Consider the following 13991-nt stretch of genomic DNA (forward strand, 5'->3'; position numbering starts at 1 on the left):
AGTTGCATTGTTTTTGCTAGCACTCAGGTTCTTAAACACATTACTTTGTTTCTCATAGCGCGATACTGCTTTCTTAATCGCTTCAGCCTTGTCTGTACTGTCCTTGAAAGTCTTCTCGTGTCTTGTTTCAAAGTGTCTTTTAACACTCGATGTGCGGCACACGACATTCTCGCAGCAGAGAGCACACACAGCACGATCATTCTGCTGAATAAATCCAAAGTCATTTGTCCATGATGACTGAAATGATCGGACATCAAGCTTGACTTTTTTCACAGTAGCCATGGCGACAGTAACTAGAAAGTGTCACCCACGGCGGCTAAATAGTTACTGAAGCAGAAATAGCAACGCTGCCACTGCGTGACTGATGCGTCACCAGCGGCTGGGGGCAACGTGTCTCATACTCGTTTACATCTAGTTGTACTCATGTATTCCTCATCGCGGGTACGAAACATTTTTGTTTTAATTCAATGTATCATAGGAAAGAATGATTTAAAATCGTTCGAAAATTTAAACTGCGATAAAAGTAAGGATGTACAATTCACATTCTCTCTCTCTCTCTCTCATTATTCTGTTTTTTAACCTTTTCTTTGCTTCTTCGAATCACGTGGCGTGCCATATGCAAGCACTCTGCATGCTAAGTCTGGCACGCGTGCCAAAGGTTGCCGACCCCTGACTTAGGGCATGTATGGTGGGTTGCTCTATGCCACCACCGCCTACAATTAGCTCGAATTAGGGGTTTTATGGTGAGCCCTTTTTAGGGTCCACCGTACCACAGCCACGACTCGTGAAAGCCCTGAAAAGGGTCTGCCGACGTTCTCGGGTTAAGGTAAGAGTATGCCGTGGCTTTAAATTGCACCAGCAGTCTTGATCAGGCTGTGTTGTGTGTGTGTAACAGCACCATAATTGTCATATAGAATTTCAAGATGATCAAACACACACAAAGAAAAGTTAACGATTTTTTATTTTTTTTTAATAATTTGTCATTTGTTCACCGATTTCTTTCTAACTTGCATATAAGATACTTTTCCATTATCCTAACAAACGTATGTCATTACTTTTATATGTTTTAAATTACTTGATTTTTTTTTAATTCAAAGTTATAAATGCTTTTACATATGGAAAAAATATGACCTTTAAATAAAACCTAATCACCTACATCATTTCTTTAATAGTTGAACTTATAAAACCCCAAGTTTTATTTATGTCAAGCAAAAGATAAAAGAGTGTATATATTTACACCAAGTTTTGAGAAAATTGCAATCAAAGTTTGGTTTCCATTTTGGTGCCCCAAAAAAGTTAGTGCTGCAAAAATACCTTTATATGGATGTTATGGTTCAGTAGTCACATAGCAATGCATGTACATAATGATACAGCACCCGGTCCCCCCTTATGAAAGGTAATAGTTGCTCAAGGGCGAGGGCGTCAGGATGTGCCAAGCCCCTTATTGTCGTCAGGCTTGGTCTAGAAGGTCCCTGTTGCATAGTCCTCACTGGTACTCTCACTGTCGTCCTTCCTCTTCCTTTCCTTCCCCTTCGTTGATGTTATTCTTCTTTTCTCTCTGAGTTCCAGTCCCTGCTCTTTGTGTGTATCTGAGGTTGTGGGCTGAGGTGAGGTAGCTTCAGATGACACAGGAGCCAAGGCACTTGAAGGCAGCTGCTGATGTAGCTGGGGATGGAGCAGCTGCTGGTGTTGTGGCTTCATCAGGAGTCTGCTGGTGTTGTGGCTTCATCAGGAGTCTGCTGGTGATGTGCTTTGATGTGAAGCAGGAGGTGGTGGTGACTCTTCACCTTTTTTCTAGACCACCTAGTCCTCCTCGCCGCAATCAGATGCTGGAGAAGCTGCCTAACACGTTTGTTTTTGGGCACGGTAAGTACGGCGCACTGCTGGTGAAATGGAAGGGAAGCGAGAGAAGCAGAGCAGTAACACGCTTCCCCTTCCATCCAGTGTTCCCCACACGCTGAGGGCATGGAGGCCGTGGAGCAGTGGCTTGAACAGTGAAGTGCCGTGATGAGTGGCGCCAACTGAGTTGTGGGATTCACTAGCATGCATTGATATGTGATTATTATACATTATTCATTGCGAACAAAACACAGTAATGACTCCCAGCGTGTCACGGCCACAGGCTGGGTATTTAAATCCCTTTGCTAAGGGCATTTAAATTTATGAAAGACAAAAAAATACCCTGCCACTCGATGCCTCTAAGCCAGTAGGTGTTGTGACGACATGTAACTCAAGTTTGTATTTCAATTTTTTTATTTTTTTTATTTCACAGCGTACTCTCCTCTCTCTCTCTCTCTCTCTCTCTCTCTCTCTCGAGAGAGAGAGAGAGAGAGAGAGAGAGAGAGACCTGTGCCTCTCATTCTGACTCCAGGACAGCAGAGGCAAGAGCGTCGCCTTGCATCCTCCAAACTTTACACACAGCAGGAAAAAAGTCATTGGAAGTGAACTGTGTGGAAGATAATAAGGCAAAGAAGAGTTTAGAAGCTGCCATTGATTTCTGAGTGGGTAAAAACTGGCACTTCAGGAAGGGATACAGATGGTAACATACCCAGAGCATGAATCGACGCCTGCACATGGTCAGGAAGAGTTGCAATGGGCAGCTTTTCCTGTGACAGCGCCTTCCTCACAGCAGTGGCCAGCTCAGGCTCCTCCTCACTCAAAATATTGCTGGCCAGGACTTCACGGGGTGGCAGGAACCCACGGACCTGAGGACAAGGAGTGAAAATTCTGTCCAGGTAAGGTAAGGTAGAGGTGGGAGCACATGCTATAGCTGCGTGTGGCTGCGGTGGTCATCTCTGATCCGTTGGCCCTTTCAGTCTGTGGTGGATAACAACCACTTACCCTGGGATTGTCAGTTTGCTTTCCCAGGTTTCCCCAGGTACCCATTTATTGACCAGACTGAAAGGGAGGATGAACAGCTGGGTGAGCTGCATGCCGACTGCCTATCCTTTGTGAATATGCACCCACCTTTACCTTTTAGTGCTGTATGAAGCAGAGCAACACATGAAAAAATAAAACTTTTCTGCTTTCTTCCATTGCCTGAGAATAAAAGGAAAGAAGGAGGTTTGCTAAAGATCAGGGTTGTTTGATTTAAATCAAGTTGATTTAAATCAAGATATAAATCAAATGATTTAAAAAAAAATCATTGATTTAAATCAAGATTTATATTATTTGATTTTTTTTAATGTCATTGTAATATTGATTTAAATCTTGATCTTATTGCTGAGCAACAACATAGGATGGAGAAATAAACAAAGAAAACACTCTAACTTTGATATCAATATTTTTCCTGGCAACACAAAAAAATTTCCAGAGCTGATTAGTTCATTATATATATATATATATATATATATATATATATATATATATATATATATATATATATATATATATATATATATATATATATATATATATATATATGACGTCATAAAGCGCCATCTGGCCAAAAATGCGATTTTGTGGTATAACACTATTTTGACCCTTCCTTTATAAGCGAGGAATGTCGGTTTGTACAAAACTGCAGTGGAAATAGGCCTGGAGTCCTTCAAAATAACCCTACATTATCACCTACGCAGTTGAAAGTGAGATAAGAAAGCAGTCGCGGCGAAAATGTACAGAGCGCCAATAGCATCACTGCAAAGCGTGCAAGCTTTTCCGTCTAGCCGTAGTGCAAACTCTTAGCATTTATTGTTTATTAGTATATTTTACGTTTTGTAACTTCCTTCATGTTCGGATTATTATGAATATCATGAACTGTGTATGACATATTAAAAGTTAATTAATATTGCACATCATGGATGTTTTTGAAAACCTACTTTTTAGGACCAATATATATAATTTTTTTTATAACTGAGTAAATGCCAATAATCTACAAACCTTAACCTTCATTTTGGTCTTTGATTGAAGTGTCCACCTTAAAACCAATGAAGTTATGATAATTTAAACATTGCAAAACTTTAAACGCGATTTCCGCATTTAAAAAATGGCGCTTTATGTACGTTTTTTGCTCAATTATATATATATATATATATATATATATATATATATATATATATATTTATATATATATATATATATATATATATATATATATATATATACACACACATATATATACACATATATATGTATATCTTCCGTCAGCCACACCTGGTCCGTCTAGTGTCCTCTGGAGCAGAACAAGACACTGACCGCCTTTCTCACGGTATCTTGCTGAGGCAGAGTGATGGTTTCAAAAGTATTTTACGACATGAACCACATGTTCTTTTATGTTGCCAGTTTCCAAATCATGAGCCAATACATTTAGTATGTGTGCAGGGCAACCATGGGTTAGAAACTTCCGTTCATTTGCTTGTTGTAACCGTTTTCTCATCTTGTTGACATTGGCTGTATTAGATGCTGATGTCTGTCCTCATATAGAAAGTTTCTCACCCCTTGGATCTTTTTTTTTTTTTATGCCTCTATGGTCTAGCGGTTAGCGTGCCTTGCTACGAATACGCAACCCTGAGTTCGAATCCCGACCTGGGCAGTCAACGTGCCGCTCACCCAACTGCTCATCCTCCCTTTCGGGCTGGTCGATAAATGGGTACCTGGGGAAACCTAGGGAAGGTAAACTGTGGTAACCCGGATATCACGCCGACCCTGTCCTGGGGTGATGGGTTCTTTCCACCTATGGTCAAGGGCCAGTGCCACAGAGATGAGCACTGCGGCCATGCTCAGCTGTAGCGTATGCCCCCATCTTTACTCTTTTGGTTGGTCCCAGCCAATTGGTGGTGCAGGCAACTGTTTTATAGTGCCGCCATCTTGCTTGGCTACCTCCCCCCCCTCTCCCGACCTTCACTTGGCCTCTTTAGAGAGTTTCGCTGGAGTCTGGAGAGTTTCGCTGGAGTCCGGTTGACGGGCAATCATGAGAACAGCATATGGGTAGTCTTGGGCCCCTCCAAACACTCAAATGAACTAAAGAAAAGCTATTAAAAGGGACAAAAACACCAACTATAGGAAGTGGCAGTAAAGGAAATATTTGAAACATATGCCCTATTTTTCAAAGAATCACTTCACATACACACATGGATCATCCACAGCCTTTTCTGATACTTTCATTTGAAGCTGCATTCATCTTTCTTTGTGCAATTTGAATGAGGACATGTCCAAAACATGACATGATCTGGTTAGACTGTTAAGGGACTAGACAGAGTCGTGGTGTGGTCAGTGGTGTAGTAAGGGGGGGGCGGGGGGGCGGCGGGTGACAGCTTGAGGGGGGTGCCATGATACAGGCTCAAGTCTAATGGCTAAGTTCAGTGACGTATCTAAGGGAAGGGGTGTTGGGGTCATATAAGATGCCCCCCCAGGCCACCAACAAAGGAGCCCGCCGCCCCCCCAAATGGTCCATTTGGGAGCCCCATTTGTTGCCATACTCATTTGTAGAAGTGTGTGGGGGGAACCCCACAAGGAGACAAGACCCCCGGGCCCCCGCCCCCCAGATCTCCAGCCATGCCGGCATATATAATGCCGCTGTGGATGATGATGGAGTTTTGATTACCAGCCCCAGCCACGCGTGATGCCGTGAGTGACGGCGCCTTGTGTTTCATATGACTGTAGCAGATGAATTGCTTTGCTTGTAGCAGAGATGTTATTTACTATAAAGAACACATTTTTGCATAATATTGAAGCTAAAGAACTGTACTTTATCATGTGATGTTAAAATCTTGAATGTAAATGTTTGTTGTAGCATGAATCTCGCTGAACGGTATCGTTGGTAGGTGAGAAGGGAGACACCTAAGTGCGTGACAGAAACAAAACAAGTTCGTGATAGAAACATCTTCGTCACATACTTTTGTATTATTATCATAATAATAATAAAAATAATAATAATAATAATAATAATAATAATAATAATAATAATTATTATTATTATTATTATTATTATTATTATTTTAATTATTATTATGATTTTATGTAGAACACCGAAATCGTCGTTAAGTGACTGAAGTATCATGCAGATATATAATAATAACAATAATGATAAGAAGAAGAAGAAGAAGAACTGAAGAAGAATTATAATAGTAATAATAGTCAACCAGTTTTTTTTTCTGCTTTTCAGTGGTTGTCTCTGAATTTGTCTGGCTGGAATAGTAAGCAATGTATGGGGATAATATACTACTAATAATGGCGGGCCTATCTCTCTTACACTACACATGCAATCCACCCAACCACCTCCTTCACCCTCCTGACTACCTACTACTGGGCCGCAGAAGGGGCTTGCACTAGTGTCACTGGCGGGGCCTGTCCCTCTAACCTGAGGTTGCCCCCCCGGGGACACTACTTGTTATAGTAGTTGTAATAATATCAGTGTATTATTATTATCATTATATATTACCATGGATTAGGAATGCATGTATAGTGGAAAATACCCACTTCAGAGAGATCACGTCACCATTGTAGGAATGTCATCTGTCAGTGTTTACCGGACGAGCGTCTCGGTATGTGTAACAAAGCATTTCGTCAAACTTAGGGGTCACCTTGACTTATGTGACCAATTGTAATTTCATTATTTTCCAAGTCTCTAACGTCACTCCTTCCTGAGAGCTCGTCTGACACAGACCTATTGTCTCGGCTCTCTCTCTAACGCTCCCTGTATTTTTAGGTTAAGAATACATTTCACCTAAGGCAGCGAGTGTTTCCCTCACGCCCCTGTTCGCCCACCAAGACCCTGTCTGAGCTCCACACAACCAAGCCTTCCACCGTTACATTATTGGTGTGACAATGGCACCGAGTTTAGAAACACGGTATTGGACGAAATATGCGCTCAGTTTAACATCACGCAATCCTTCATCACAGCATACCACCCAGCTGCTAATGGGTTGGCGGAGAGGGCTAATCGGAAAATCTTACAGGTTCTCAGGCCTATCGTGAACGATCTCCACGATAACTGGGAGGATTGGCTATCGCATATAGCCGCTTCCATAAATACGTCGGTAAACGACTCTACGGGGAAATCTCCCTACTAAATCCTATATGGGGTGGAAAAACGTCTTCCGTACGACCTCCTAACAAAACCACACCAACCTTTCTATAACATTGACAAGTACGCAACAGCAGAGCATATTTTTTCTAAAATACACTCAGCGGTAAGGAGTACGTTAAAAGCTACAAAGGTTGAAATGATGTCAAAACAACACAAAAGGGTCATCCCGAAATAAAAGAGGGTGACACAGTAATGATTAAGCAAGCGGAAAGGAGTTCGAAACTGGGGGCTAAATTTGTGGGTCCTTACCAAGTTGTTCGGAATGTCAGGGGAAATAGGTTCAAGGTTCTTGAGCCAAATAGTGGAGTCAGTCTAGAAGTTCACAGTGATCGTCTGAAAGTAATTTCCTCACCCTTGGACCTTGACATTGGTGATTCCTCTTCAGAGTCAAATGTTCAACAAGATAATACCCCCACCCATAGCTATAACTTGAGACCACGAGTTTAAAAACTTCATTCCCACCACTTTCAGATTGATGTTGTGTTTTCTGATCATCTTGTCGTACCTCGGCTCCCTGCTTGCAACGACATCCATCCACCTGAAGCCTGGCACCCTCACGGCACATATAGGGGAGGTCTTCCTCATAGAAGATGTGCTCCTCGTGAAATACCCATATACTTCCTTGACCAACACCACAGACACAATCAGGATAGTCTCAGAAAAACTACTCGGCATGGCAGACGCCATACGGGCAACCAAGACTAGGGAGTCAAAGGCACCTTCTAGTACTAACTCTCTGGATCTTTTTCAACTACTGGAGGATAGGATTCTGTTCTTACGGGGAAAGGTAGATGACGTAGACAAGGACTATAGCTTTCACTTAGTTCACTCTCGGGTAAAGAGGGGGTTGCTCAACATCGTTGGGTCCGCCTCAAAGTTCCTATTTGGTACGGCTACTGACGAGGACGTGCGCGATTTGCGAGACCACTACGATCGTGTACTTTCCTTTGCTGCCCGGAATCGCAGAGTAATCAACGCCAACTGTAAAAAACTTGCGCGATTGCATACTCACATTGAGGAACTGCTAGAGCAAACGAATAAGATGGCAGAAGTTATCAACATAGTTGTCAAGCAGATAGACCAGGTGAATCAGTTTCTCCTTCTAGATCAGGCCTTGCATGTACTGGAAAACGTCATTGAATCTGTCACAACGGCAAATCAGCAGGTTATTAGCAACATGGTAGATGCGGCGCACGGTAGAGTCACACCTGCCTTGTTTCCTCTACACGATTTGAGAACGACTATCCATATCGGGTATCAAAATTAGAGCCTCAAGCCATTGTATAACCCAGACATGAGTCAATATTTTTACCCCTTGATTGAGTCCAGCCTCACGCCCGATGCCATAATCATTCATGTTCCGTTTCAGATGGCGGACGTGTTTGAGGCCCATGAAATTGTTCCATTTCCCTTCTCCGCTAAGGACAGTGTGTTAGCCCTGGACAGGACCCCGTCTCTTGTCTTAATCGCGAAGGATTTCGCTCTGTATTCAACGGGTAGCTACTCACTCTTGCAATATTGCAAGGAGACGGTCTTCAGGCGATTCTATTGCTCTGCGTTTCTTTTTGCCTTCCTACCGGTTCGGGGAGGAATGTGCGAGATCGCCCTCACCCGGGTGAACGCGTCTGATGCTCTTTCCCTGTGCCCTTACAAGCAACTATCCCCAATACCGGTTTTCCATAAGAACTTTCAGGGTCTACATTATTTCTATTTTCCTCAGTCCTTCTATGTATCAGTAATCTGCCCGGAGGGTACCACTTATCAACGGGTTACTGGTCACTATGCCATAGCGGAAGCATGCTATATCCGCTCCACTAACATAACAACGTACCCGTCCCGGATCCGTCTGGTTTTCACGGCCAATATTTCCCATCGAGTGTTTCCTCTGCGGTCTCTCGTTAACATTCACTTCTCCAGCATCTCTTATGTGACTAATTCCCTTCATTCATTGTCTTTTGCAAACGAAACAGAGTTTGCAGAAACCCTGGAGGAAACGCTGCCTGAATACTTGCACCTCACCTACTTGTACCCTGGAATTTTTGTGCCAATGTTTCTGATGTTCGTCAGTCTCGTCGTCATGTGCTACCTTATTAGGAGGAACTCTGTTCTGCACGATTATTTGGTTGTTCACACAAGGCGACAGGATGCAAGGAAGCCACTAGCTAGGTAGTTTTTTTTTTTTTCTCACACAAGAAAAACGCAAGAAATGTGTCATTCTCCTGCTCCTGTACCTTAACATGGTACTATGTTCCCACCTTTTGTTGTTGTTCTTCTTATTTTTTGGAAGCTGGATGAGCATTTCATGTTCTGTAACTATGCCACTTGTTAACTACAGATACATGGGTAGGCGGTGGCCGAAGTGATAGCGTACTGGACCCACATTCGCCGCGTGATGGACGACGCGGGTCCGAATCCTCACGCTACCACTCGGATTTTTCAGTCACCGCCGAGTGGCTTAAAACTACCCACATGCTGTCCTGAAGACCACCCATCAACCCGGACTCTAGAGGAAGCCGTCCAAGCGAATCAAGAACGAGTTCCAGGGGGCAGCATGAGCCAATGCAAGATGGCGCCACTATAAACACTCGCCTGCGCCAGAACGGGCTGGGCCGACCATCAGACCCCACCTGGAAGAAGCCTTGGGCCGACCATCAGGCCCCACCTGGAAGAAGCCTTGGGCCGACCATCAGGCCCCACCGGGAAGATGCCTACCGGCGCAATAGGCAACGCAAAAAAAACAAAAAAAAAAAACAAAAACTTGTGTCTTTATGTTTCTTCATTTAGAGATTATTTCTATGATTTATGTCGCACCCGCTGGTGTTACCTCTCATTGTTTATGTCATTACTACACGAGTATTCCTGCTTAGCCATTGTTTTAATATACTTGTGCCATAAGCAGTCTGCTCAACATGTTCACACTATATCGGGTCAACTACTAATTTGATTTTGGGGGGATGTCGCGAGGTCGCGATCAGTGGTAGGTGACCGAGCAGTGTTATAGTAATTGTAGTATATCAGTGTATTATTATTATTATTATTATTTAATATCACCACGAATTAGGCATGCAAATATCAATGGAAAAAACCCACAACAGATAGATCACGCCACCTTGTAGGAATGTCATCCGTCAGTGTTTATCGTCCGTTCGTCTCAGTATGTATACAAAGCATTTCATCAAGCTTAGAGGTCACCTTGACATACGTGACCAACTTAACTTCATTACTTTCCAATCTGTAATTCGTGACTCCTTCCAGAGAGCTCGACCGACACACACCTATTGTCTCGGCTCTCTCACCAACGCTACGCTGTATCTTAGGTTAAGAATACATTTCTTCTAAAGCAGCAAGTGTTTTTTCCTCACGCCCACCAAAACCCTGGCTGAGCTCCCCGGCAACCAAGCTTTACACCATTACAGCATGGTATCTGTCTCTCACTGTGTATATTCCCCATTCTTGTGAATCAGCTCTCTTACAGTTGGATCGCACCTCAGAATGTAGTGCATCGTGCTGCCAGCCGCAGGCTTACTAAAAACCAGCTCAATCTTATCCTCAACACCCTCAATTGCATGTAAGAACTCATTGCTGTCTAAGATGGTCTCCTTTATTTTTTCCTTGGTCTCCTCTTTATGCACATTGCATATCATGATCTTTAGTTTCATCTTTCCAACACTCTTGGTACTAATTTGCTCAACAGACTCCAATTTTTTAGCAGCTTCAGTCCTTGTGCTCTCATTATCAAAGTTCATGACAATCTTACCTCCATTAGTGAATCTTGAATCAGTTATTTGAATGCCATTCAATGCCTGGGAGACTGCATCCTTCATTTCTGTTGTCTTCTTTTCCTGTGTAGAAGCCTTCACAACCAGAATATTCTTCTTAACTTTCCTCTTGCGCTTGGTGACCTCAGCCCAAATTGCACTTGCTGACTCCGCATGCTCAGCCCGCTGCAATGCGTCAGCCACCTCATGAGCCACCTCACCCAGCTCCTCCTTTACGCTCACTGCTCGTGACTCAACTTCTTGTTTTACTTTTAATATTTCCTTAGATAATTCTTGCATGAATTCATCCATTTTTTTCACAATTTTAGTAACCAGAGATGCTTTATGAAGGCATGGGTTGCTAATCCAATTCATTATATATATATATATATATATATATATATATATATATATATATATATATATATATATATATATATATATATATATCTATTTATATATATATATATATATATATATATATATATATATATATATATATATATATATATATATATATATATATATATATATATATATATATATATATAACACCTTTAGTCACCGATTATATTTGCATTTTATGTAGTCTGTGATGCAGGCAGGATATTCATTAGCACCTAATTAGACTCATGCTGCTCTCCAGTGCTCTCTGATGAACTCACAATCAAAGATGTAGTATACCTATATGCTAGCATTGAGTAATCTTAGGTCACTTGGCAAAGTGTTCACATAAGTCCGACCCAAGCTGACAACATAAACCTAAGCGTGTTTGCAAGCTGAGTGTTTAGAATATTGGCATAATAATAAAAGATGCTGAAAACTGGATTCCACTACTTTATTGAATATATGAATAATTATATACTGAATTTGTAATGGAGCCAAGATAAAAAAAGCTATGTTTTTCAGCGGTCATACCATGATCTCATGAAAATAATTAGGTTGACATATATAATTAATTACTACGTATTTTGGTATGATGACCATTGCACGTTAATACCATAGCTTTGCGAGCATTGAGTAATCTTAGGTCACTTGGTAAAGTGTTCACTTAAGTCCGACCCAAGCTGACAACATAAACCTAAGCATGTTTGCAAGCTGAGTGCTTAGAATATTGGCATAATAATAAAAGATGCTGAAAACTAGATTCCACTAATAGAGTAATTATATACTGAATTTGTAATGGAGCCAAGATAAAAAAGCTATGTTTTTCAGTGGTCATACCATGATCTCATGAAAATAAATAGGTTGACATATATAATTAATCACTACGTATTTTGTTATGATGACTATTGCACATTAATACCATAGCTTTGAATCCAATGATGAATATCTTCAAGCAAGACACAAATAGCAACAGATTGGTCACCAATTCACTCAGTCAACACAATACTCCAGAAAAGTATACTCTGAATTCACAATAAAGTTGTTTTTCCACTTGGAACTTTGTAAACAGAAACCAAGTAACCTCGTTTTACTTCACTTATAAGTCATGATGTTCATGATGTGGTCACCTCGACCTTTCGTTCCTCCTCCCTCACACTGGCAGACGTCTCTAACAAGCTTTCTTACCACCATTATCTCAACACGAATAACCGGCAGGAGTAATTTGTTTTCTAACTTGATTTTAAAGCAACAATAATTATAAATCATATTCTAAATTACATTTTAATGCAATTTTAATGTCATCTTTTTCATTTGCATGTAAGTACCTTTCTGCTACAAATAAAAGTTTTTTTCCCATGTTTTGTTTTCCTTAACTCAAATATTTCACATTTTAATCAATATTAAAGGCATCAAACACTAATTGCATGTTCAAGCTATGTTTTTTTTGTTTTTTTTCTGTTGACAAACTACTTTGTTTTCCTTTGGTGCCATTATTTTCACATGGGTGCAGTCTATCACTCCCACAACACCGGCAAGTTGGTAGAATTCTGCTTGCTTTTCACGGATCTCCACCCTATCAAGGGGAGACTGGATAAACCTCCCGACTACCTACGGGGCACTGAGGGCGGCCAGAGTTTCCGCAATCACCCTGCTTACACTACTCTGGCTTACCCCCAAACTCATCCCTTGAACACTGCAGCATTTTTCCTGTAGCCAAGTATCTTTAAGTCAAAATCACTTTCAACCCCGGGGTGAGGGAATGCTCCCTTTGAACTGGATCTTGTAGCTCTCTTCTCACCAAATCAGTCACATACTCCATTCCTGCACAGTCTAATATGTATGTCTTGACAAGTTCACCATCGTTATACAGTTCCAAAGCGCCCTATCAAACTCTAAATTGCGGAGGCGGGCTGGGCGAGGAAGCCCGGTGGCCATGTTGATATGGGTCTGGGTCTGGGATTCACTATTAACTTTACTATTAAGTGTTTAGAAGTCCTCGCCAGCACTCCCAAGTTAATACCAAAGTTAATAGTAGGTATTAGGCTAATAGTTGTTGAGGATACACTTTGAGAGTGAAGTTAATACTAAAGTCGAAAGTTAATACCAAGTTTAGTATTAATAGTTGTCGAGGATACGGGCCCAGATTTTCTTGTGACAGTGACACTCTTGACCGGGGAGGGGGCCGGGGCACGGGCCGGGGCGGAGGTAAGCAGCAGCGAGGCAGCGGTTGTGTTGATATTTTAGTCGTGTGCAGTGTGTACAGATCATCATTTTATAATTAAATTTGCTCTGTGTACTCTAAAACCTATATCTAATGCTAAAAAATCATAACTAAGTTTATCATGATGAACTTCGTTACGTTTACAAAGGACCTGGGGCTCTCGTTAAGTTAACCATGCTGTGACGTCATAGTTTAGCTTCTTGGATGCCATTAACGAATGTTTACATCAGTATCTCAGTTAACGAGATCGCTAACGATTCTTGGATCTAGGCCCAGGTTACTTATCGTGATGGAATATGATACAAGAATATTCTAACAAGTGTTTGAAACTAATGTAGAGAATATATAGAGGTTTACATTCATATATTTTTTTTCATTAATAAAAAAATTAAAAAAATCGATTTAAATAAAAAAATCTGATTTAAATAAAAAATCCATTTTTTTTATTAAAAAAATAAATAAAAATCAACAACCCTGCTAAAGATTCACCCTTCTTCCTTTTTCATCTCCCTTCACTCTGCTGTTCCTAGCAAATAAAAGGAAAAAGAAATTTACTCTATACTCCCTATTCTTTCTTTTCCTTCAACCGTCACTCTTC

The 13991-nt window shown here is 41.3% G+C and overlaps 1 protein-coding gene across 4 annotated transcripts in view; it reads right to left on the reverse strand.

Moving 5' to 3' along the window:
• The window catches only part of LOC127009926 (sacsin-like), a 60698-nt gene that overhangs the window by 24071 nt on the left and 22636 nt on the right, over positions 1–13991 (reverse strand). For 2 of the 4 annotated variants that reach the window (XM_050883459.1, XM_050883460.1), the window contains one exon: positions 2549–2705. In XM_050883459.1, coding sequence (XP_050739416.1) covers positions 2549–2705 — 157 coding nt within the window. Of the gene's footprint in view, positions 1–2548; positions 2706–10784; positions 10972–12843; positions 13917–13991 lie in introns of those variants that run through there. The other 2 variants (XM_050883462.1, XM_050883461.1) reach the window with 2 other exon arrangements.

The sequence above is a fragment of the Eriocheir sinensis genome, chromosome 42 (genome assembly GCF_024679095.1).
Source record: "Eriocheir sinensis breed Jianghai 21 chromosome 42, ASM2467909v1, whole genome shotgun sequence".
In the NCBI taxonomy this organism is placed as follows: Eukaryota; Metazoa; Arthropoda; class Malacostraca; order Decapoda; family Varunidae; genus Eriocheir; species Eriocheir sinensis.